The 19,156-nt window shown below is 54.2% G+C and overlaps 2 protein-coding genes across 5 annotated transcripts; one reads left to right on the forward strand and one right to left on the reverse strand.

Moving 5' to 3' along the window:
* The first annotated feature begins 617 nt into the window (after nucleotides 1-617).
* On the forward strand, nucleotides 618-3,162 carry Zdhhc12 (zDHHC palmitoyltransferase 12). The gene is made up of 5 exons (XM_048431941.3): nucleotides 618-778; nucleotides 1,568-1,698; nucleotides 2,059-2,136; nucleotides 2,292-2,458; nucleotides 2,565-3,162. The coding sequence occupies exons 1-5, from the start codon at nucleotides 679-681 to the stop codon at nucleotides 2,884-2,886; spliced, it is 798 nt and encodes a 265-aa protein (XP_048287898.3). The 5' UTR covers nucleotides 618-678; the 3' UTR covers nucleotides 2,887-3,162.
* Pkn3 (protein kinase N3) lies at nucleotides 3,102-17,325 on the reverse strand. Of its 4 annotated transcripts, none has more exons than XM_048431939.3 (22): nucleotides 16,877-17,312; nucleotides 14,867-15,095; nucleotides 14,508-14,653; nucleotides 13,938-14,049; nucleotides 13,741-13,868; nucleotides 13,375-13,558; nucleotides 11,626-11,772; nucleotides 11,439-11,548; nucleotides 11,187-11,330; nucleotides 9,818-9,893; nucleotides 9,569-9,731; nucleotides 9,333-9,432; nucleotides 9,154-9,221; nucleotides 8,303-8,366; nucleotides 7,866-7,957; nucleotides 7,044-7,220; nucleotides 5,708-5,770; nucleotides 5,534-5,610; nucleotides 4,057-4,199; nucleotides 3,866-3,973; nucleotides 3,656-3,736; nucleotides 3,102-3,554 (listed from the first exon to the last, which is right to left on the reverse strand). In XM_048431939.3, the coding sequence occupies exons 1-22, from the start codon at nucleotides 16,901-16,903 to the stop codon at nucleotides 3,342-3,344; spliced, it is 2,652 nt and encodes an 883-aa protein (XP_048287896.3). In that variant the 5' UTR covers nucleotides 16,904-17,312; the 3' UTR covers nucleotides 3,102-3,341. The 4 variants fall into 4 exon arrangements, with proteins under 4 accessions (XP_048287896.3, XP_085537543.2, XP_048287897.3 ...); XM_085681417.2 differs by lacking the exon at nucleotides 16,877-17,312 and adding an exon at nucleotides 16,694-16,856; XM_048431940.3 differs by lacking the exon at nucleotides 16,877-17,312 and adding an exon at nucleotides 15,869-16,489.
* Between the last annotated feature and the right edge of the window lie 1,831 nt (nucleotides 17,326-19,156).

Consider the following 19,156-nt stretch of genomic DNA (forward strand, 5'->3'; position numbering starts at 1 on the left):
GGCAATGGTGGTAGCCCGAGTGACAGGCACCTGTATTAGAGACGGGTACTGTCGCCAACCCCACTGAAAGGCAGAGAGTAGATCAGAGTTCAGCGACTTCGAGGCATGGGATATCTCTGACTCCAAGTCGTGCCAAGCGCGTCCAGAATCCGCACCAGAACCCTCCTTTTTCCCATCATTCGTTTGCAATATCGGAAAACGAATAGGAGGCCAGTGTGTCATCAAGGCGCACCCTCGAGCAAGCCCTGCCAATCATCCCTTGGCAGCAAGCACTGCGTGGCCTCCGGGCATCACAGACCACATCTCTGTGGGGGGGGGGGGCAAAAAAACAGGCACACGTACGCGCATGCGGAAAGGGGGGGGGAGAAAGGGGGTGGTTCCGAGGTTTCCGCCTCCCCGCCTTTGCAAAGTTACCTGGCCCACGGGGGGGGGGGGGGGGGGGGGGAGGGCGGAGTTAGGGAGTTACGGTCTGTGTGTGCGCCGGCCCCGCCCCTGGCCTCCTCTGGCACCTGTTGGCCTGAGGGGCCGCGCCTGCCACCCAATAGACAGCCTCCCTGAACCGCCTGGGCCCCGCCCCCAATGCGGAGCCACCAATCCCCGCGTTGCCGCAGCCCCTCTGCTCCACGGCCCCTCCTTCCGCGCGCTTCTTCCGGGTGGGCTGGAACAGGGGCCAAGGCCATGGCTCTCTGGGCGCTGCTCAGCCCTGGGGTCCTGGTGCGGACTGGGCACACCGTGCTGACCTGGGGAATCACGCTGGTGCTCTTCCTACACGACACCGGTGAGCCGGACACCGCGCGACCCCGAGCCCACCCGATCCCTTATGATTCCCTTTGAGTGGGTCTCACCCGGTCCCCCTAATCCTCAGTTACATTGAGATTCACCCTGATCTCCGCCAGTTCCCCAAGCGTCCTTCTCATCTGCTGGTCCTGGAGCCATCTACTCTCTGATACCCAAGTTGGTCCCTAATTAATCCCGGGATTTTTCGGTCGCCGACAGGAAATTATCCAAATCCGAGGACCGATTAAAGGCCCCAAGTCCCCTGATCCTGGGCTCCACCCCATCCTTCCAGAAATTGCCTTCCAGCCTCTCCCTGAATTAGATTAAGAAATCGACTAGATTGAAAAACTGGTTTTCTGCTCAGCTCCCCAAACCCTAGGAGACAACTCAGCGACCCCCTTCCCAGGTTTCCCCTCCCAAAGACAGTCCCCACCGAGGATCGCCTCTGCCTCCTCCACCGTCTTTATCTTCAGGGCTCCCCACCAGCAATCAGCAGCTCCCTCCCAAACCTTCACGGCTCTTTCAACCAAGGGTACTAGAGCTGTCTGCACTCAGCTTGGCCTGTGTCTCCACGTTCTCTCACTTCTCAGCTCCCCCACCTCTCCAAATCTTCACCACCATGGGCTTCAACATGTTGGGCCCTTCCTGGTCTTGGCTCCCTAGGCCTCCTGGGCCTCCCTCTTTGAGGGCTGACTCTTCCATGGGGAACCTATCCTTGTTCGCATTCAGCAGGTTAGCCTCTTCACCCCATCCTCTTGCCATGGGCCTCACTGTCCTCTGGCCTCTCCAGAACTACGCCAGTGGGAAGAGCAAGGGGAGCTGTTCCTGCCCCTCACCTTCCTGCTCCTGGTTCTGGGCTCCCTGCTGCTCTACCTGGCTGTGTCACTCATGGACCCGGGCTATGTGGCTACTCAACCTCAGGTAACCGGGGACCCTGGGATCCAAACCCCTCCTTGCGCCAACAGGGAAATGAGCCCTCAGAACTGTCTGTGTGGAGCTGTGAGCCGCTTACATAGTGGGCATCTTGGTGAGGTCTCTTTCCTACCCTATGTTTTTGTTCCTACATTGAGGAAATCACCAAGGCCCAAGAGCGAACAAGGGCCTTGCAAAGGCACGGTATCCAGTGCTCTATTGTGTGCTTACCTCCCCTGCACATGGGAGGGGCCCCAAATCCTGCAAAACCAGAACCAGGTGGCTCCTAAGAGAGGTGCCCCCAGTGTCATCTGCCTCCCAAGGGGACCCCTCCCCCCATCTTATACCCCTTCCTTGTTTCATTTTCAGGAGGAGCCCAAGGAGGAACAGACAGCCATGGTCCCTCAGGCTGACCCACTCCGGCGGTGTAGATACTGCCTAGTGCTGGTAAGTGACACATACATCCTCTTATCGGGACCAAACAGACTCCTTGCCTCTCCTCCAGGAAGGTCTCCCAAATTCAGGACCGGACTGTGGCCTTCAGCCCTCTCCACCCACTGAAGGAGCCTGCACTGAGCCTGGACTCCCTTCTGTGCCCACAGCAACCCCTGCGAGCCCGCCACTGTCGGGACTGCCGCCGTTGTGTTCGCCGCTATGACCACCACTGTCCCTGGATGGAGAACTGCGTGGGTGAACGCAACCACCCCCTCTTTGTGGCCTACCTGGCACTGCAGCTGGTGGTTCTCCTATGGGGCCTGTGCCTGGCATGGTAGGTGCATGGGGGGTATGGACAGCATGCACACCACATAGATGCTTACAAAGAGGACTCTGGGACTCCCGGTATCCCTCCAGCTCCTCCATCCCTGTTCCTCTAGGTCCGGCCTCCGATTCTTCCGGCCCTGGGGACTGTGGCTACGGTCTACTGGGCTCCTGTTTTCCACCTTCCTGCTGCTTTCTTTCTTCTCGTTGGTGGTCAGCCTGCTGCTGGCCTCACACCTCTACCTGGTGGCCAGCAATACTACTACCTGGGAGTTCATATCCTCACACCGAATCGCCTACCTCCGTCAGCGCACCAGCAACCCCTTTGATCGAGGTCTGACTCGAAACCTGGCCCACTTTTTCTGTGGGTGGCCCTCTGGACCCTGGGAGACCCTCTGGGCTGAAGAAGAGGAAGAAGGCAGCAGCCAGGCTGTCTAGGGCTGCTGGAGAGAAGGCTGCCATTGGTGCCTAAAAACCGGAGGCTGTGCCGCTAGGGGTCAGCCCAGTTAGCCGGAGCTCTTTACTCCGTCCGGGGGCTCCCACCCTCAGCAGACAGAACCCCCACACAAGTAGACACAGAAGAAAAGGACACAAGTGAGAGGAGAGGGTGCTGGACAGCAAGAGAACCCAGACTCCACGACCCCTGGCCTGGCTACCTCAAATGTACAGTTTTATTAATTTAATACCTATAAAGGCAAGTATTAAAAAGACAAACCATCCTGCCGTGGGGTCTTTCCTGATCTGGGCACTGCCAGGAAGCAGAAGGGTTAGAGACACAGCTCATCCAGTAACCCTGAGGAAAGCCTCCAGCACAGCCCCATGGCCACTCCCTGGGCACATGCACAAGGACAATTCTCAGTCTGGCAGAGGGAGGCAGAGGGGCCGGGAGACCCTCAGGACTCCAAGAACTGCTGAGACACAAAGTCAAAGTCCCGGAAGGCAGCCTGTTGGCGAGCGGTGAGGGAACTTTGGGGTGCCGGTGGGGTCAGAGTTGGAGGCAGGCTGGTGAACTCCCCCTCGAAGTAGCGAAGGTCTGCAGGGCCACAGAGAGTGGGCACAAAGGGAGGCCGGACAGTGCGAGCAAGCAAGGCCTGCCAGTTGGTGGTCTGAAGACAAGGATGGAGAGTCTGAGAAGGTGGGACAGCAGACCCCAGGGGACACTCAGCCCTCCCACCTCACAGGCAATGGGGACTGCTGGGTCCCTTACCCTGAAAAATGGCTGGACCTTGATCTCCTCTGCGTCCTGCTCTCCTGCCCCTAGACGCTTCTCTGGGCATTTCTGGAGGAGCTGGCAGAAAGCAGGGCAGGTGGGAACTTAGGGCGGCCGCTCCAGGTGCTGGCTGCCCCACAGGTACCCTACAAGGGGGTGTCAGGGAGCACACAAGCAGCTTCGGCCAAGCCCGGACCTTGGACTCACCTTCTGAATGAGCTCAAGACCTTGAGCCGACAGAAAGCGAGGACACGGGGCGTCCGCATTAACGATGCAATCAAACACCTCCTCTTCTGTGTCCCCCGGGAATGGGCACTGTGAAGATGGGGGCTCAGCGGCTGTGTGTGCCATCCCACCATCTTCACCCCGAAGACCCTAGAGGCCCCCCTCGTACATACCTCGCCCACTAGCATCTCATAAAGCAGCACACCAAGCCCCCACCAGTCCACAGCCCGAGTGTAAGCCTCCTGAGTCAAAACTTCAGGGGCCAGGAACTCTGGGGTTCCACAGAACGTGCTTGTCCGGTCCCCAAAGCCAATCCCTGCAAACAAACATTCACACCAATGCCTGCTTGGCCTCTGTGTTTATAACAGTCAGTGGGGGAAGGGGCCTGGAGAGATGGCTCAGTGGCTAAGAAAGGACCCAGCTTTGATTCCCAACACCTACATGGTGGCTTGCAGCTGTCTGTAAGTCCAGCTTCAGGGACCTGAAGCCCTCTTTTGGCCTCCACAGGCACAAGGCACACATGCATGCAAAACACCCATGTCACAAATTTTTTTTGAATTTTTCTTTTTTTTTTTAATTAGCTAATTAATATTTTTCTAGCCCGATCACAGTTTCCCCTCCTATCCCTGGCTGGCTGATATCGGGGAAGGCCTGCACTGTTCTGAAAGGAGGGGAGAGGGAGTGGACAGGAGGAGTATAGGGGGAGGAACACACAAAAATTTTAAATATAAAAAAAAATTTAAAAAATCGAGCCGGGTAGTGGTGGCGCACACCTTTAATCCCAGCTCTTGGGAGGCAGAGGCAGGCAGATCTTTGTGAGTTCGAGGCCAGCCTGGTCTAAAAGAGCTAGTTCCAGAACAGGCACCAAAGCTAGAGAAACCCTGTCTCGAAAAACAATAAATAAATAAACAAACAAACAAATAAATAAATAAATCGCTAGGTGATGGTGGCACGCGTCTTTAATCCTGAGCTGGGGGACACTCAGGAGGCAGAGGCAGGCAGATCTCTGTGAGTTCAAGGCCAGCCAGAGCTCTTAGGCCAGTGATAGAGATGTGATGAACTGTGAGACCATGGGTCAAACCCCAGCAATGCAAATACATGCATGCATACATACACACATACATATCATATGTATGCAAATTCATATTTATTCATCTGTGCCAGCCTTTATTTTTTATTTTATTTTTTTTGTTTTTTGAGACAGATTCTCTGTGTTGCTTTGGAGCCTGTCCTGAAACTAGCTCTTGTGGACCAGGCTGGCCTCGAACTCACAGAGTTCCTCTGCCTCCCGAGTGCTGTGATTTAAGGCATATGCCACCACCGCCTGACTGTACCAGCCTTTATGGTACCCATTAGCAAGGTCTGCTGTGTCGTGTAGAGCCTTGGCCAAGGCCATCATGCAGCAGTGTCTGTATAAGAAAGCTTAACACGCTGAACTGTGCAGAACAAATGTCCTCTTTAGTTCTCACTGTAGATTCTCCGACCAACTACAAATTAAGAAGAGCCAGTGTTCTCAGCTGTCCTCTTAAACAAGGGTCCTGTTCAGGAATTAAGGCCAGTAGGTTGGGGAGCCTGGGTACCCATGAGTGGGTTGATTTCTTACTGGCCTGGGCAAGGCAAGAGGATGCAATACCAGGAGAGGGGCCCCACCTTCCTTGCATAGTCCAAAGTCCGCAATCTTCAGGAAACCCTGGGCATCCAGCAGGAGATTATCCAGCTTCAGATCCCTTATGGCAGAGGGTGCAGATCAAAGAGCCTGAAAGGGGCTCAGGCCCAGGGCACAGCCTACCAAGGCCCACCCCCGCTTCTCTCAGGCAGCCTTACCTATAAATGATCCTCTTCTCATGCAGAAACTGCAGCCCCAGGACCACACATGCCAGGTAAAAGCTGAGGGGTGGTACAGGGAGAAGTCAGGCCAGACACTAGGAGGCGCCAGAAGGTCCTGGCTGGAGTCAGGCATGGACGATACCGGACAAATGAATATGGTGTTGGGCTGGAAGCCATTCCAGTGTCGTCTATGAATGACCTATCCTTCCTGCACTCAACTATGGTAGGACCACTGGGTCTAGTGGTATAGACCTGTAAGCCCAGCTACTTGGGAGGCTGAGGCCAGCCTGGTCTATATAGTAGAACCTTCTTTCAGAAAACAAAACAAAACAGCCGGGTGGTAGTGGTGCACACCTTTAATTCCAGCACTCAGGATGGGCTGGAGAGTTGGCTCAGAGGTTAAGATCATTGACTGCTCTTCCAAAGGACTTGAGTTCAATTCGCAGCAACCCCATGGTGGCTCACAACCATCCATAATGAGATCTGGTGCCCTCTTCTGGCCTGCAGGTGTACATGCAGGCAGAACACTGTACACATAATAAATAATAAGAAAACATTAAAAAAAAATCCCAGCACTCAGAAGGCAGAGGCAGGTGGATCCCTGTGAGTTTGAGGCCAGCTCTGGTCTATAAGAGCTAGTTCCATGAAAGGCACCAAAAAAACTACAGAAAAACCCTGTCTCGAAAAACAAAAAACAAAAAAAAAAAAAAGAAGAAGAAGAAAAAAGAAAAAAGAAAAAAAAAAGAAAAAGAAAGAAAGAAAAACAGAGGGCTGGTGATGCAGCTATGGCAGAGCCCTTGCCTGGCCCACACTAGGGCCAGTGTTCTGTATAGTTATCTATCTCCCCAGCAGCCTGTGGGACTTTTACTCAAATCAGCAGAGAGATGGCCCAGCATTTAAGAGAGAGCCTTACTCTTGAAGATGACCTGAATTTGGTTCCTAGAATCAGGTTCACAGCTGCCTGTCCCTCCCGCTCCAGGAGCTCCAGCGCCCTCTTCTGGCCTCCGAGGGCTCCTGCACTCATGTGTACATGGCCAAGCACAGCCACACATACATATTCAATTCGCAGCAACCCCATGGTGGCTCACAACCATCCATAATGAGATCTTGACTCATACATGACATAGGCAACTCCAGCTGCCACCGGGCACTGGGCTCTCATCCTTGAGACATCTTACAAAACTGTGATGGCGAATCCCACCCACCCGCAGCTATGCAGACGGAATCCCCATGGGCTAGAAGAGCTGCACCAAGGCTCCTGAACCCTTTGCTATTTGTCTGCTGGGTACCCCCTACCCGAAGGGAGCAAGCGCCAAGTAACCACGGAACCCACCAGGCCTGGGGCTCGGGAAAGACATCCTCGTGGATCTGCATCATGAGGTCTCCTCCAGGCACAAACTCAGTAACAAAGCAGGCGTGGCTAGTGGTCTGGAAGCAGGCAAGGAGGGATAGCAGGAAGGGGTGCCCTGTGCGACCCACAGCCTCCAGGATCCGCTTCTCACAATACAGGCTGCAAGGGAGGATGGGATGGACAGGATGGAACCTCCATGGGCTGTGCCCTGACACCCACCACACAGCACCTCTGGCTGGCTGGGTGCTCAGAGAGGTAAGGAGTCAAGCTGGTGGCTTGCATACAAGGAAGGGTTAAACCTGCAAACCAGATGTGTGGTGGCGCATGCCTTTAATCCTACCCCTCAGGAGGTAGAGGCAGGCAGATCTCTGAGTTCTAAGCCACTTGTCTACAGAGCTAGTTCCAGACATCCAGAGCTGCACAGAGAAACCCTGTCTTCAAGAAACAAAACAAAGCCAGGTGGTGGTGGTGCATGTCTTTAATACCAGCATTTGGGAGGGAGAGGCAAGGGGGTCTCTGAGTTCGAGGGCAGCCAGGTTTACAGAGCAAGTTCCAGGACAGCTAGAACTGTTACACAAGAAAACCCTGTCTCACAAAAACAAAACAAAACTAACAACAAAACCTGCAAAACTACCATGGTCCTATTTATAGGAGAGCAACCTGAGGTTCTAAAAGACAAGAGATCCTTCCCGGTGCCAAAAAGAGAACCTGAATCTGGCTTCTGGGCTCTTGAGTTGCCTTCTAGAGTCCAGGTTAGCCACCCAGAGGTTCCTCCAGGGTCAGATAATTCTCAATCATACATACCTGTCAATCTCGTCCCGGCCCAGCACTTCCTGCTTCTTCAGTGCCTTGATAGCATAGTATTTTCCTGTTCCTTTGTACTGAACCAGAAGAACCTGGGGACCAGATGGGCAAGACAGGACTTCTTCACCTCCCCACCCAGCATCTCCTGCATCCCAGCATCTCCCACACCCCAGGATCTCCCATATCCCCCGCATCCCAGACTCTCCCACCCACATTCCAGCATCTCCCGCATCCCAGCATCTCCCACATCCCAGCATCTCCCATACCCCAGCATCTCCTGCAACCCAGCATCTCCCATATCCCAGCATCTCCCGCATCCCAGCATCTCCCCACCCAGCATCTCCCACACCCCAGCATCTCCCAACCCAGCATCTCCCAGCTAATGTGCCGAGGCTCACCCACCCACTAACTCCACTGCACCGTCCTCAACCCACTACCTTCCCGAAGTGTCCCCTGCCCAGCACAGCCAAGCATCGGAAGTCCTGCAGTCGGAGGGATTTCCTGCAAGACAGAAAGGGCACAAGGGGCTGAAGAGAACAAAGGTCAGGCCTTCTGTTGCAGCCTAGGCTGTCCCCAAGGCTGAAATTTAAAAACTGCATTCAGCACATAAGGAAGGCACTGAGCAAGCCAGTTTGTGTCCTCAAGGAGCAGGGAATGAGGTAGCAATCAGTATGTACAGTGAGGGAGTGGCGGTGCACACTTGTAATCCCAGCACTCAGACCAGAGGCAGGAGAACCACAAGTTCAAGGCCAGCCTGGGCTATACCGTAAAGCCTTATTTTAAAAAGAGTAAGTCTCAGGCAGGTTAAGTTCCATGCCCAGAACCCACTTTAGAAAAGCCAGATGCAGTGGCTGGCTCACGTCTAAAGCTCCAGCCCCAGCACTCTTAAGGTGAGATGGGAGGTGGGGAGAAGCTCAAGTATATGAGCAAAGGAAACAATGAGACACTTCCTCAAGAAGAAGTGGGAGCCGGAAAGTGGTGGCGCACACCTTTAATCCCAGCTCTTGGGAGAGGTGGCTCTCTGTGAGTTCGAGGGCAGCCTGGTCTACACAGTGAGCTCCAGGACAGCCTGGGCTACACAGAGAAATCCTGTCTCAAAAAACCAAAACTAAAACAAACAACAACAACAACAACAACAAAAGAATGAAGTGAACTGGGAGAACTGCCTCTCAAAAGGTTGTACTCCGCCTTCTGCCTGGGTCCCTCTGCACGTGCAGGCACACACAGGCACAAATCTTTAAAATGCAAATAAAAGTTTCTAAATCAATGCAAGCCAGTGAGTAAGTACCTGGTGGGTGAGGCCACCAGGGTGGGCGCCACTCCAGTTCTAGGGTCCATGTGGGGGCGTTTGGTACACTGTGAGGACAGAGGGGTTCAGGGCAGAGCCAACATGCTAGCCCACTTTCCCGCCTGCCCCCACCCCTGAATCCCTCACAGGACTGTCGGGGGCTGCTTCTCGGGGCTCACAGGAGTGTCGGGGGCTGCTTCTTGGGGCAGATAGAGACGAGGGGGCTTGGGTGGAGGCGTCATGTCTTCTCCCGAGAGGGTCTTCGTGAGCAGGAAATTACTGTAAGAAGAAGGAGACGTCTGAGCCCGGACAGATGGCGGTAGGAGGGGCACAGAGGGTGAGCCAGGGAAGAACACAACACACACACGGAGACTGGACAGAGACAGCAGAGTACAGCCCGGGCTGGGTGGCTCACCTGGGGGAAACAGACCTGGAGGTCCCACAGGCTGCAGTTGGGGGGCACCCTTTAGGGGGACTGACTGTGCTTGGGGTGCTGCAGGGGGGCAGCAGGCTCATGACCAGGCGTCCCCAGGCTGCCATGCTGAGGTTCATCTGGGAAGCCCTCAGGAAGTCCTGGCCTAGAGGAGGCAGATGGGACTCAGTGCCAGCATCCCAATGGTCAGCCCAGCCCAGCCCCCTCCTCACACAGTCCCTTCCCCCATACCTCTACGCTTAGAGAAAATGCATCTCTGTCTCTGGAGCCGAGGCCTCCTTTCAATGACAGGGTCACAGAAGGTTACCTGAAGGAACATGAACAGGGCTAAAGACCTGGACTGGCCACCTTCTGTCCTACCGGCTAGGCCCCAAGTGCCAGCTCTCAATCTCAACTGGTGCAGGCATCCTAATGAGCTTCGACGGTCAACAGGACACAGCCAGAATCATCTGAGAGCTACCTAGAAAACACGGCTGGTGGGCTGTCTGGGAGTTTGTCTTGATTGTTAATTAAGATAGGAGGGTTGCCACCGACAGTGGTACACGCCTTTAATCCCAGCACTCGGGAGGCAGAGGCAGGCAGATCTCTGTGAGTTCGAGGTCAACCTGGTCTACAAGAGCTAGTTCCAGGACAGGCTCCAGAGCTACAGTGAAACCCTGTCTTGAAAAACCAAAAAAAAAAAAAGGATAGGAGGATCTAGCCCACTGTGGGTGGCACCATCCCTAGGCAATTGGTACTGGGCTCTCTAAAAAAGCGAGCCAACCCTGAGCTTGGGAGGAAGGCAGAGAGCAAGCCAGCAAGCAGGGCTCCTCCATGGTTTCTGCATAAGTTACTGCCCTGACTTCCTTCAAGACCGGCTGTAAATTTAAATAAATCTGTTCCTCGCATAGGTGACTTTTGGCCCATGTTTTATTACAGAATGACACTAGTGTGAGAGGCAAAACTCAAAGGACCTGCCGGAAGGTGGTGGCACACGCCTTTAGTCCCAGCACTTGGGAAGCAGAGGCAGGTGGATCTCTGTGGTTCGAGGCCAGCCTGGTCTACAAGAGCTAGTTCCAGGACAGGGCTGTTACACAGAGCAATCCTGATTCCAAAAACCAAACCAAACCAAACAAAACAAAAACAACAAACAAACAAACAAACAAACAAACAAACAAAAAAGAAACCTAAAAGAACCCAGAGATGCTTACACATCCTCACCGGCACCAGTGGGGAAACTGAGGCCCAGAGAAGAGGCACTTATTCAAAGTGACATGAGATGAGGCAGGGCAAAATCAAGGTAGAGATGTAAGCCTCTCTCTGGCCCTATTTGTGGAACTATCTCGCACTCAGCTCCCACACTTAGGTGGGGTGCCGGTCTTTAGTATGCACATATATATGCAGGCGGAGGTTGACACCTTAGTTTTTGGGACAGGATCTCTGTTTCAGCTAGAAACAGTGTCCATCATGTCTCGGGGATCCGACTGTCTCTGTACACCAGCAGTGAAGTTACGACAAGTGCCTCCACACCTAGTTTTTACATGGATTTTACACAGGGGTTGTGCAGAACAAGCACACTTTATCCACTAAGGCAGCTCCCCGGCGGAGCGTCAGTGGGAACCTGGGCAAAGAGCTTTCCTTGCGGCACCAGGCTGAGAGAAAGCTGGTGACAGGCGTTGTCCAGGAAATCTTCGAGCTTCAGGAAAGCCACGCCGCACAACTGCCGCCAGTCCCGCCAGTGAACCCCAATCTCCAGCTCACGGGCCTGTATGGGGAAGACCAGGCTGACGAATGGGGTTCGGCATCAGCCTCCACCCGAGTGGCCTCCCCGGCAGCCTGCAGCTAACCCTGACCATACAAAAGTCGGGCTTACTCGATCCAAGGAGATGGTAAAAGCCTGGTCCCAGGATTTCTCAGCCACCTGTCCCCATGCTGTCTGGCCCACAACACGGTTGTCAACTTTCAGTACAGCCAGCACCTCACCTGTAGTGCCAAGGTTGGGACTCAGAGCATGTCCAGAGCAGGGACTCCACCCCCTCCCACAGCTCCTTCTTACTCACTGGCCAGCTCTCCGCCACCACGCTGCTGCCTGGACCTGGTTCGCAGCCAGCCCTCAGAGGGGCTACCTGCCAGGACAGCCATGGGAGAGCGTCCAGGCACGGCCATCAGTAGCTGTTCACAGCCCAGGAGGTGAACCTGGAGTGTCCCTGGTCGGGAGTTGGGAGGACACTTAGTCAGAAGCCACGGCCAAATGGTCGTGGGACCCCTGAGGGATGCCACTTGCTCTAGGAGGGTCAGCGTTAGGATCAGTTGACCAGACCCTGCCCATGCTAGGCCTTGGAAGCCACCCTTCATCCCCAGCAGCCCTGCCAGCTCTCCCTTCTGGGTGCCTGGGCAGTGGCAGACACAGCAGTGCCAAGGAGCAGGTTCTTCCCCGGAGCTGCATGGAACCAGAGGATAGGGTGGGCTGCTGCCCTGAACACCATGGCCTCAAGGGCACATGGCAGGCGCAGGAGCCTGGGCCACAAGCAGCCCCACGGTTGCCTGCCCCATTTGTTTCTTGTTCCTATCTGAACAGAGAAGGTGAGTCTTGGAAGACTTTCTTGCTAGACTGGGTCTGCAGGTAATACGTGGAGATCTTACAGAGATCCCAAGCGTGGCATCCAGCAGGGTACTGGATATGGTGTTTTTGGTTTTGTTTTTAGATAAGATCTCATTAGCCCAAGTTGTCCTCAAACTCAGCACATAGCTAAAGATGCCCTTGAACTCCTGATCTTCCTGCTCACTTCCCTTGGGCTTGGATTATAGGTGTGTCTTACCAAACCTAGTTTATAAGGAGCTGGGGATTGAACCCAGGGCCTTGTGCATGCTCTACCAGCTGCCTTCCACAGCTACATCCTTAATCTCAAATTCTTTGCCTTTAAGCAAGAAGTTCCCTCTGCCTTCCCTGACCTGCCACTCAGTCATCATCAGCACTCTCAGGAGACCTCTGGGCTCAGACTCCGCCTCCTCCTGGGAACCCTGATGATATACTAGAAGGTGGAGGGACCCTGAAGCAGGGCCCTATCCAGCCCCATCCACTGCTCTGCAGCAGGCACCAGTTGGGCTCTGGATATGAAAGACTTTTCTGGCCAGGTAGTGATGGTGCACATCTTTAATCCCAGCACTCAGGAGGCAGAGGCAAACAGATCTCTGAGTTTGCGGCCAGCCTGGTCTACAGACTGAGTTCCAGGAGAGCCAAAGCTACATGGAGAAACCCTGTCTGGAAAACAAACAAACAAAAAACAGAAAGAAAGAAAACTTCATGGCAGCCCATGCTGCCCAGGGCTGGCTCCAAGGCTGGCAGGGCAGAATGCTGCCTACCGCAATACTCCCTACTTCTGGTTACTTGTTTAAACTACATCACATTGGCCAAACCCTGGCTGTGCTCAGTGCTGAAGGAGCACGAGTTACTGGATTTACAAAGCAATCCCTGAGTCAGTGCTACTAGTGTTTCTATCCTTCATTTGTTTATTTACTTCGAGACAGGGTCTCACTAGGTAGCTCTGGCTGGCCTGGAACTCACTCTGTAGATCAGGCTAGCCTAGAACGTACAGACATCCTCCTGCCCCAGCCTCCTGAGTTCTGGAGTTAAAGTCATGACATCATGACCGGCTACTATCATTCCTATGTTACAGATAGATAAACTGAGAATCAGAATGGGAATGTCAGCTATCCAAGATCAGGACCGAACGCTTTCCCAGAGTTCTTCAGGATCTCTCCGAAGGGTAAGGGGCCCTCTGAAGCAAGAGGGAATCATTTCTACATACCTGTCAGGGCAATGGGTTTCACAAGTGTCGCCGGAGGCTGGGGATTCCCGAGCATGGCCATCCGCAGCTCTTGGGTCACCCTGCTGCGCAGGGCATGGGTGGGTGGCAGCCTCTCCAGCAGCGATTCCAGGGCCAGTCGGAGGAGGTCCAGCTTCTGGGAGGATTCTTGAAGCTGGGCCTGGGCCTACAGAGGAGATGCAGGCAGAGACAGCCATGAGGTACGGGTGAGAAGCACAGGTTATGCCGTACACTTCCTCGCTGCAACCCCACACAGGCAGCAAGCCCTTAGTGCTGGGCACCACTGCAGGGTGTACAGAGACAAGCAGAGGTATAAGGAGAGCAATGGGCCAGCGGACACAGTCTGACCTCGGCCAGCGCCTTGCGGTCCTGTATTCTCTGGCCACCAAGCAGCTTCACCACATTCTTGGCCCCTGAAGCCACAGCGGCCTCAATTCGCAGTCGGTGCTGCAGCTCCTCTGCCAGCAAGTCAGGGCCTGCAGGGAGGGGGTGAAGCCTTAGCCCTGGTCACTGGGTGCCACCCTCCCTGCCTGGAGATGACTCACCTGGCTCTGGAGATCCACTGGCCTCCAGGCTGCTTATCTTCATCCGGAGCAGGGCTACCTTCAGCTGACTGTCCTTCAGCATCTGCTGGGCAGCTGCTAGGAGCTTCCTCTCCTGTCGGGATGTGACACTTCCCCATCAGACACCGGACCCGGGAATTGAGCTCCCCCTGCGATACCAAGGCTCAACCTCCCACCAGGAAGCCACTGTTGAACTAGGTAACAGGGTGGGAGCTGGGGGTGAACAGTGCCTGACTCTCCTCAGGTTGACAAGCTAAGTGTGAAGACAGAGGGTAGACCGCTGAGCCTTGAGGTGGCAGCTGGGTGGTCATTCTGCTAGACTGCTGCTGGGCCTATACGACAGAGTGGACTGGAACCTTGCTTCACACACCCAACTCGGATTCCGGACTCTACTTTCATCATTAGACGAAAGGCTGGGGTGGGGCTGGGTAGCATCCCCTCCTTGGTGCGGGGCCTGGCGCTGCACTCCAGACACCAGAGAACTCGAGAACTCGATCTCTCCCACCACAACAGACACCAGGCCTATGCCTCCAGTCAGGCACCAACACTCACCTTGGGGGTGCCACTGGCACACGTGTGGATCATGTTCTCAGCTCCCTGTTTTACCTTCAGCTCGACCTGCAGCTGCCTCTGTAAAACCTCCAAGTGCCGAGCCCTTGACTGCTCTGCCCGCGGCATGGGTCCTGAGGCCACTGGTTCTGCGGAAAGAAGGCAGGGGATGCATGAGCCTGCCACCAGAGCCCAGGCCTCTGTAAAGGGGCTCTCTCTTCCCTTCCTTCCTGGCCATAGCAGCAACATGGCAGATACAGGGAGGGCAGGTGGTCTTGCCCAGTGGTCAGAGCCAAGGCCAGGATCAGGGTATCCATGAATCTCCTGTCGCCTGGGGATCTTCTCTCAGACTCCTCACTCACCAGCCAAGGTTGGCAGCAGGACTCGGGCATGCAGCTCCCGAAGCTCGCCATGCAGCTGCTCCAGGCGGCGGTTGGAGGCCCTCAGCAGCTGCTGCACATGGCCCAGGTGGCGGCGGTCTGTGGCTGCACGCCGCATGTTCTCCACACCCTCCTTGATCTTCAGTTCCTTCTGGATAGCTCGACGGATCATCTCTTTCTCATCCTCAGGGGGCCTCTGGCCGGTCCCAGGCTGCAAAAGACAGAGAAGTCATAGCCCATCCCCCTCCAACAGGGAACAGACACAACAGGCAGAGCTGGGGTGTCTCAGGACTCTGCAGTGGCTAGCTCTGGTCTTCCTTGCTGAGAAGGAAGAGAGGTAACAGATCAGGTTCCCATGATGGTTGCTGGGTACTGAGTTCTAACAACACACTGAATTCCCTTCGCCTGTGATGCAATTGCTTTTTTGCGGTACTGGGGAAAGAACCCACAGCCCAGAACATGCTAAGCTAGAGGTGTGCCACGGAGCTGCACAGAGCCTCACACTTACTTCTCATTCCCATGTTATATAGTAGCAAAGAACAAAGAGAGGTTGGGTGGCTTGCTCACAGAGGCAACACAGAGGAGTGACCACCATGTACTGAGGGACAGCGACCCCATTGTCTCCCAGGCGGCTACATTGCTTTCTCTAGGTGTGAGAACCAAGTGCAATCTGGGAGGTAAAACAAGCAAAGAATTTACTCAAGGTCACATGCAGGAGGCAGTCAGTGGCCCAAGCCATTAAAACTTGTTTCTTCTGCCTTACACGGTGTGGCAGACAGGTGAGAAGTAGAGGCAACCAAGGAGCTGAGGAGGTCTAGACAGTTCAGTTCTGACAGGAAGGAAGAGACCCCCTCAACTGCTTACCAGTTTAGAGGCAGGGAGAGGAAACTTTCCTCTCAGAGGCTGACCTCAGCCCAGGGTAACCCCTGCTGACATGACTCCTGTCCAAGGATCGTGGCAACCACCCTATCGCATCCCTCTTACCTCTCTGTGTTCCATCTCCTGAGCCCCATAAAAGAATGGCTACTCAGTTTAGGGGGCCCCAACCCCCCAACTCCAGGCCTCAGCTAGGCTGGCTGGCTCTGCCTTAGTTGTCAGAGGGTGAGGGTGAGGGCGAGGTTCAGGAAATCCTTTGACCGCCCCAGGCAAGAAGGCCAGAGCCAAAGGCCTGAGAAAACAAAGCTCTCCCAGAGCTGGGGGCCTGCTGGCCACCAGGGTCCTGAGTCACCCCGCTGCTGCCACAGGGCGGAGGCTCACAGGAAATCGGAAAATGTGTACAAGTCACTGCTAGACTGGCCAAGAGGGATCTCTGGAGGAAGGGTACTGGGAGGAGTGAGATCCAGCCTTGCAGGCTGCCTGAGCCATTGAATGCCCTCATCTACTGTGTTTCACCCACACCTCATGTCTTGACTTGGCGCTGGATGCTATCTTATACATAAATGTCCTGCCCCACCTCTAACTGCCCTGAGGTAGAGCACTACTTCTCTCCGCTCTGAAGTGATACATATAACCCAAATCCCTCAACATTGCGGTCCTCTAGGTGGACCGGAGGATTCCCTGCGCATTTCTGGGCCAGGTGCCTCTAGTGGCCAAAGTGTTCTTGCCCGTGGGTGTGGTGTGGTGTGGACAACGCCCACCAAGAGCTCAGTCCCTCCCTCCCAACTCTCCGCACAGCCCCCCCCCCACCTCGTCACCCCCAGACTCCTCTTAGCCGGCACTCCAACCTCTGCGCTCCCGGCAAATTCCCACCCGCCTGAAAGTCTCTAGAAGACTGATTTTTAAGGAACTCGAGACCCAGCCTGAAGGTACATTCCACGGTTTCAGGCATGCTGCCTGGCTGGATCTCCGTCACTCCGGGGACCAGACGTCTTAACCCAAGGCTCAGGTCCCGCCCCGCGCAGGGGTCACCAGCAGAGAGGCCGGAGTAGGGTGGAGACCCGAGCGTGGGGTGCCCTGAGCTGCAAACGCGGTCGCTGCGCGCGCTCCGTTCACCTGGAGCGCCGCCCCATTCAGCTTCATGGCGCCGCGCCGGCCAGTTCTCCTTCCCTACGGTTCCGGAAGCCCGGGCCTCTGCGCAGGACTTTCAAACTTGAAACTTCCCGGGAAGCGACGCGGGACACGCGGGATCGGGCGCCCCCTCCCGAGACCCGCGCTCCCGGCAAGTGCTGGGAAGCAGCGCCCTCTCCCGGCTGCGCGGAGTAGCGCCCCGGACCGACTTCGAGTTCAGCTCGGCGGATCCTGGGTCCCCTTCCTGCCTTTGCGGCTCTCGCTCTGAACCACAGCTGATCTTCCTCGAGATAGGAAGGCCGGGTCCCTTTTTGCTCCAACTTTGCCCGCAGCTCACGCCGCGGGCCTAGGCCGGGTGCGGAGTAAATAAATCTTGATCCAAATGATGACGGTCAGATACAAATAAAGTCTGAACCAACTCAGGCTCATTATGAAATGACTTTGCTGACTCAACCGGAGCAGCCAAGGTTCTGACTTTACCATGAGGAAGTCCGGAGGGGCTGGGGATGGAGTTCAATAAAATGCTGCTAGGCTAGCTCAAGTATTCAATCGGTCCCCATAATTTTCCTTTTTATTTTATTTTATTTTTAAAGGGGCCAGGAGACGTTGAATTCTCAGGAGGATGGGTTTTGCCCGGAACATAGTGATTGCGGTGCTTGCCCAAGAAATGAGGGGGAGGTGGGCAGTGAACACCTGGTGGAAAAGGCCAGACTGAACTGGTTGGCATTGTCAGAGCTTACCATACCCACGCCTTCAATTCCGGCTCTCAGAAGGCAGGGGCAGGCAGATCTCTGAGTACGAGGCCAGCCTAGGACAGCCAGGGCTACACAGGGAAATCCTGTCCTGAAAAAACAAAAACAAATCCAACAAAAAAGTGTGTGGCACAACACACCCAAGTAGGGGGCTACTTTTATTTTTTTAATTAGGATTTTGTTGTCATTTGGTTTTTTTTGTTTTTTTGTTTGTTTGTTTTTGAGATGGCGTTTCTCTGTGTAACCCTTGCTGTTCTAGAACTCACTATGTAGACCAGGCTGGCCACAAACTCAGAGACACGTCTACCTCTGCCTCCTGAGTGCTGGGATTAAAGATGTGCGACACCACCCGACTAGGATTTCATTTTTTCTGGTTGGTTTTTTAAGACAAGGTTTCTCTGTGTAACAGCCATGGCTGTTCTGGAAGAGGCTGTTCTGTAGAGCAGCCTGGCTCCCGGCTAGGATTTCTTTATGTGCACCATTGTGCATCCCTGGTATCCTTAGAGATCAGAAAACATCAGATCTCCTGGAACTTCAGTCATGAACCATTACGGGGGTGCTGAGAATCAAACCCTTAAAACTTTTTTTTTGAAGATTTATTTACTGGGCTGGAGAGATGGCTCAGAGGTTAAGAGCACTGATTGTTCTTCCAGACGTCCTGAGTTCAATTCCCAGCAACCACATGGTGGCTCACAACCATCTGTAATGAAATCTGGTGCCCTCTTCTGGCCTGCAGGTATACATGCAGATAGAACACTGTATACAAAATAAATTAATCTTAAAAAAAAAAAAAGATTTATTTACTTATGTATACAATACTCCTTCCATGTATGCCTGCACACCAGAAGAGGGAACCAGATCTCATAGATGGTCGTGAGCCACCATGTGGTTGCTGGGAATTGAACTCAGGACCATCTGGAAGAGCAGTCAGGGCTCCTAACCGCTAAGCTATCTCTCCAGCCCCCACTTAGTCCTTTTCAGGAGCATCAAGTGCTCAAAACCTCTGACCCAACCCCCACTTCATTAGTTTTCAGATAGGATCACCTGAAGCCCAGGATGGCCTCAGGATGATGAGGCCCTGACCACTCCATCATCCTGTGCTGGATTACAGGTGCTTGTCATTGTTTAGCCGAGCTTTTGTTTTGAGGGTTCATCCCAACTCAGCCAAGGTTTTATTTTTTTTCAGATTTACTTATTTATTATGTATACAACATTCTGCCTCCGTGTATGCCCACGCCAGAGGAGGGCACCAGATCTCATTACAGATGGGTGTGAGCCACCATGTGGTTGCTGGGGATTGAACTCGGGACCTCTGGAAGAACAGCCAGTGCTCTTAACCTCTGAGCCATTTCTCCAGCCCCCCCACAAGGTTTTTTTGTTGTTTCGAGACAGGTTTTCTCTGTTATAGTCCTGGCTGTCCCAGAACTCACTTTGTAGACCAGGCTGGCCTCAAACACACTGAGATCCACCTACCTCTGCCTCCCAAGTGCTGGAATTGAAGGTGTGTGCCAAC

This window comes from Myodes glareolus, chromosome 21, assembly GCF_982192425.1.
Source record: "Myodes glareolus chromosome 21, mMyoGla1.1, whole genome shotgun sequence".
Taxonomy (NCBI): domain Eukaryota; kingdom Metazoa; phylum Chordata; class Mammalia; order Rodentia; family Cricetidae; genus Myodes; species Myodes glareolus.

Excerpts from the sequence above, each read along its gene's own strand:
- Pkn3 (XM_048431939.3), bottom strand. The coding sequence starts at position 16,903 with ATGAAGCTGAATGGGGCGGCGCTCCAG. Across the intron at positions 9,222-9,332 it reads AAGCAGCCCCCGACACTCCT|TGTACCAAACGCCCCCACAT; the intron begins GTGAGCCCCGAG and ends CTGTCCTCACAG. Across the intron at positions 7,958-8,302 it reads GCAGGGGACACTTCGGGAAG|GTTCTTCTGGTTCAGTACAA; the intron begins GTAGTGGGTTGA and ends TCTGGTCCCCAG.
- Zdhhc12 (XM_048431941.3), top strand. The coding sequence starts at position 679 with ATGGCTCTCTGGGCGCTGCTCAGCCCTGGGGTCCTGGTGCGGACTGGG. Across the intron at positions 1,699-2,058 it reads ATGTGGCTACTCAACCTCAG|GAGGAGCCCAAGGAGGAACA; the intron begins GTAACCGGGGAC and ends TTTCATTTTCAG. Across the intron at positions 2,137-2,291 it reads GTAGATACTGCCTAGTGCTG|CAACCCCTGCGAGCCCGCCA; the intron begins GTAAGTGACACA and ends CTGTGCCCACAG.